At 41.4% G+C, this 4,307-nt stretch overlaps 1 protein-coding gene across 3 annotated transcripts in view; it reads left to right on the plus strand.

Annotated features, from left to right (window-relative positions):
• Positions 1-4,307, plus strand: part of LOC107089879 (angiomotin-like) — a 41,509-nt gene that overhangs the window by 13,111 nt on the left and 24,091 nt on the right. For all 3 annotated transcript variants that reach the window (XM_015382904.1, XM_015382906.1, XM_015382905.1), the window contains one exon: positions 2,377-2,944. In XM_015382904.1, the coding sequence (XP_015238390.1) occupies positions 2,377-2,944 (568 nt within the window). The remainder of the gene's footprint in view (positions 1-2,376; positions 2,945-4,307) is intronic.

The following is a 4,307-nucleotide window of genomic DNA, read 5'->3' on the forward strand; positions in this document are numbered from 1 at the left end:
TGTGTGTATGAAGTGAAATGAAAGCATATTATGATTCTTTCTAATCAGATAAATACATTTTTATGCGGTTATTCTGTGAACAGCAGAGCAGGGCACTTTCAGATGTGTTGCTTGCCTGAAATACGGTAATGAAGATCTTCCTTCTTTTAAATTTAAATAATCCAATTCCATTGGCATATTGTCGTAACTGCTCAAATAAAGCTAAAATACAGTTATTTCCTAAAACAAGGTATTTAGTCACTCAACACAACAAGTATTTTGATACCGTAAAAGAAAATAGGCCCCTACATATGTTGGTGCATAGATTTCTTTTAAGGCATTTGCCCTGTAATATTTACACTTTAAAATGTGGCATACTTGGATTGTTCAGACATGAAGGCAATTGTTGCCATAGAAGAAATTGTTTCAAATATAATTACAGATTTCTAAAAGCTTTTTCTAGCCTAAAGAAGAGAATTGGCACAGGCGGTATTCATGTCAGAACCGGTACGCTAAGTCCAGATGAACTAATGCTTGCTTAGCAGTTTGTTTAAAATGAGATTCTGGTTAAAGTCAATGAAGTCATTTAGCATTCAAAATGAGGGAAGTCAGTTGAACATGTTTCTCAATAGCAACGACGAGGACAGATCCTGTTGGGCTGGTTTCACTATAGACATTACCATTTAGCTTTAAGGAGAGTCTAACAGTAATGAATTCCTCACAATTTTATTCATCGGGACAAGATGTGACACGACACGCTTCTGTCGAGTAAAATAAAGGCACCGATGTCTGACGCTGTAATGTTCCTCCTAAAAACAACTTTATGTTATTCAGATAACATCCTACTGCATATCTTTGTATTTAAGGGATTATTATTTCAAATGTTTCATGTATGAAGGTTGAAAATTGTAGTAGATATACCAACCATTACGATTTTATCCTAATATTTATGATTTGGTGTTGCATATAACGAAATTACAATTTATTATCATTTCATTACACGTTCACGTTTCTCTGCTGTCTCCAGCTGCTCATGTTTAAGCCCCATAGCAGGTTCAGTCAGCTAAAAAATCTGACCCTTTTCTACTCTCTCTACTTCAATGCTGAGCAATATGAGAAAAAAAACAAATATCACAATATTAACTATTTTATTTCACAATAATGATATATATCATAATATGTTTGACTAAAAAATGTAACTTTATTTTGAAGAGACATTTACAGAACTGTCACAAATGAGAAAACTCAATCCTAGTGCAGCAATATTTATGCATCAGATGGTAACAGATGAGGCGGAGGTAGCGCTACAGCGGCCCTCACATTTTTCTCTAAACCCTACGGGTACTTCAGTTAAATTAATCCGTTGTATTCGGCTGGCTATGGTTTTTATTTTTGCAACTTCCTCCCGCTGTTTCACAACATGCTTTACCTCACGCTTTTTGGATCAATATGTGTTCTTCTTTGTGGTTCTTCTTTAATTCAGTTTTTCAATTCAGTTTATTTCTATAGCGCCAATTCACAGCACATGTCATCTCAGATCATTCATGCTAGCAGTAGTGACAGCAACCCTAGCCAAAACTGGTGAAAAAGAGTCAGAAAGATGAGGAGGGGAAAATATGTCAGTGGCCTCCAGCTGTAAAACCATTCCTGTTTTGATGTTCGTCTCCTTGTTGCCCCATTAGTTCGCCTGTTGTTAATTTTATCAACACCAAAGCAGCTGAAACTGATTAACAACCCCCTCTGCTGATTACCTGACCAAATCAACGTCCCAGAAGTTTAATTAATTTGATGTTATACTCTGATTACAAAGTGTTCCTTTAATTTTTTTGAGTAGTGTATATATATATATATACATATATAATGTGTAGTTATTGCTCTCAAATATAAATCTGAGTTCATAGCAATAGTTTGTTTCTCTGTCACCTTTTTGTCTCTCCTGTGTTGTCCAGGATGTGGGAGTGGTTGCCTAGTTTTAGGGCGCAGAGCTTGGAATCCAGAGGTTCTGAGTTTGAGCTCCACTCCCACAGACTGCCATTTTGGGTTCCTGAGCAAGACCCTTAACCCCACTCTGCTCCCCAGGCACCACACAATGGCAGCCCACTGCTCCCCAAGGGGATGGGTTAAATACAGAGATACATTTCTCCAATGTTAGATCAGTAAAGTTCAATTAATATGATTAATAACTACAGTATTTATCTTTTTCTCCCTTTTATTCGTAGCTAAGCTTTCTTTGAGTTGACATGGGTCTCCATCAATCTGTGCTTTGTCCTTCTGTGCATCTCAGATCTAGCTGAAAAAAATCACTTATCAATTTTCTTTATGTCCAAAAATGTTTTTTTATTCAGTATAAAGCAAAAGGCAGCAAACAGTGTGACCAAACAGCTCATCTCTCCTCAGATCCAGTAAGGATGGGTCAGTTCACTACCAGAGATCCCTCAACCAGCACAGTCCCACCTCCTCTGTCACGTCCATTGGATCTCTGTCTCGTGCCCAGTCCTCCACTCTCAGCAGCATGCTTTCTGCCTCGCACTCCTCACACCCGTCCATTCCTCACCAGCCACCTGCAAGCCAAGGAGAGGGTTACCCGATGATGGCGTCCCGCGGTCCACAGGGTGCAGGCTATCATCAAGCAGCAGAACCTTTTCCCCAGGGACCCGTCCATCAGACAGCTCAAAGGGGTCATGGCTTTCCCTCTGATTCTTATGGCTCCAGTCCAAGGTTGCACCACCATCAGCAACACAATCAGTGTCAACAGCAGCAGCAGCAGCACCAGGGGCCTCCACAGGCCCAGCTGTCTATGCAGACAGGACATTTCCCCCAGCAGCACTCCTACTTACAGGTCCAGGGGGAGCCTTTTGCAGTGATGGCGCGGGCCCAGCAGATGGTCGATGTTCTAACAGAGGAGAACAGGACTCTGAGACAGGAGATGGAGGCTTGTCGTGAGAAGGTCAGCAGGCTGCACAAGGTAAGTCCAAACACATCAGGTCGGTGTGCAGACTTCATTCATAAGGGCTGATTTAAAACACGGTGGTGAACATTCGCCTCCCTGTGAACCCATAAACACAAGCTGTTGGTATCCAGATAGATTATGGAGCAACATGTATGAATTGGCATCAGATCCCTTTGTCAATATTTTGTAGAAACACTTTTCCCTAGAATCAGTTCAGTTTATTTCTATAGCTCAGATTCACATCACGTCATCTCAGGTCACTTTTTCAGTTCACCAGATCATCCAGTCAGATTGATTCAAAGTTTTCTATCTAAGGAAAATCAGTTGATTGCATCGACTCATTGACTCTTCAGCAATCCCTCGCACTAAGCATGCTTGTAGCGACAGTGGAGAGGAAAAACTCCCTTTGAACAGGAAGAAACCTCCAGCAGAACCAGGCTCAGTGAGAGCGGCCATCTGCTGAGGCTGACTGGGGTTCAAGGAGACAGAAGCAGACATAGAAAAAGAAACATAGATACAAAAGGCATCTGCCAACCAGCTCTACAGGCAGCCCCGTCCAGGAAACACACAGCCAGGCAGACAAGCTCCGAGCCAGCTCCCATGTCAGAGGATGAAGAGAGAACATCCAGTTAGTCACAGTCAGAGAAACAGGACTACACTGGAAAACAGGCCAAGCTCCAACATCTAATAGATCAAAGCTGCAGGTTTCTGGGGAGCATGAAGAAAAATTTCAAATCAAGCATATGTGGCGCTAAAGAGGAAGAACCTTGACTGAATGGGATGTAGGTTCTGTTTCATGATCCAATGTGGGAAAAAGTTCTGTTTGTAATACTTTTGCAAGGTACCCTGATGCAGTTTTGCCAACTTAGCACTTTTGTCGCTAAATTCAGCACCTTTTCAGACCTCCAGCTCCTTTATTTAAAAAAGGCGCCTAGCACCAAATCTAGCAGCTTTTTTTTCTATGTAAATGGAGACCAAACTCTCCCCCCCCCCCTCTCTCTGTCCGTCTCTCTCTGTCCGCTGTCATCATGCAGAGCAGCTGCCTGCGCTGCAGCAGAGAAAATAAACCTTTCCATTATGAAGCAAAGCTGCTGCTAATCCTGGCATAGACTGCAAAGAACAATCATGAACATAATTTCTAACTGACATTTTGTTTCACATAAAATAACTTCATTTTCGATCTACAGCCTCATTCTCTCCTCTTCTGCTCCTTCAAACGCTGCGTGTCTTTGCACTGCAGCTACTTTCTCTTTTGTTTTTCTGCTAGATGGCAAACAGCTAACGGTGCTTTTATGTCACCAACTGCTATGTAGTGTGGAACTAAATGGCCTAATTATATATTTTTTCTTTACTTGTTTCTGTAAAAGTCTTCAAATCC

This window comes from Cyprinodon variegatus, unplaced genomic scaffold (genome assembly GCF_000732505.1).
Source record: "Cyprinodon variegatus isolate N-32 unplaced genomic scaffold, C_variegatus-1.0 Scaffold269, whole genome shotgun sequence".
In the NCBI taxonomy this organism is placed as follows: Eukaryota; Metazoa; Chordata; class Actinopteri; order Cyprinodontiformes; family Cyprinodontidae; genus Cyprinodon; species Cyprinodon variegatus.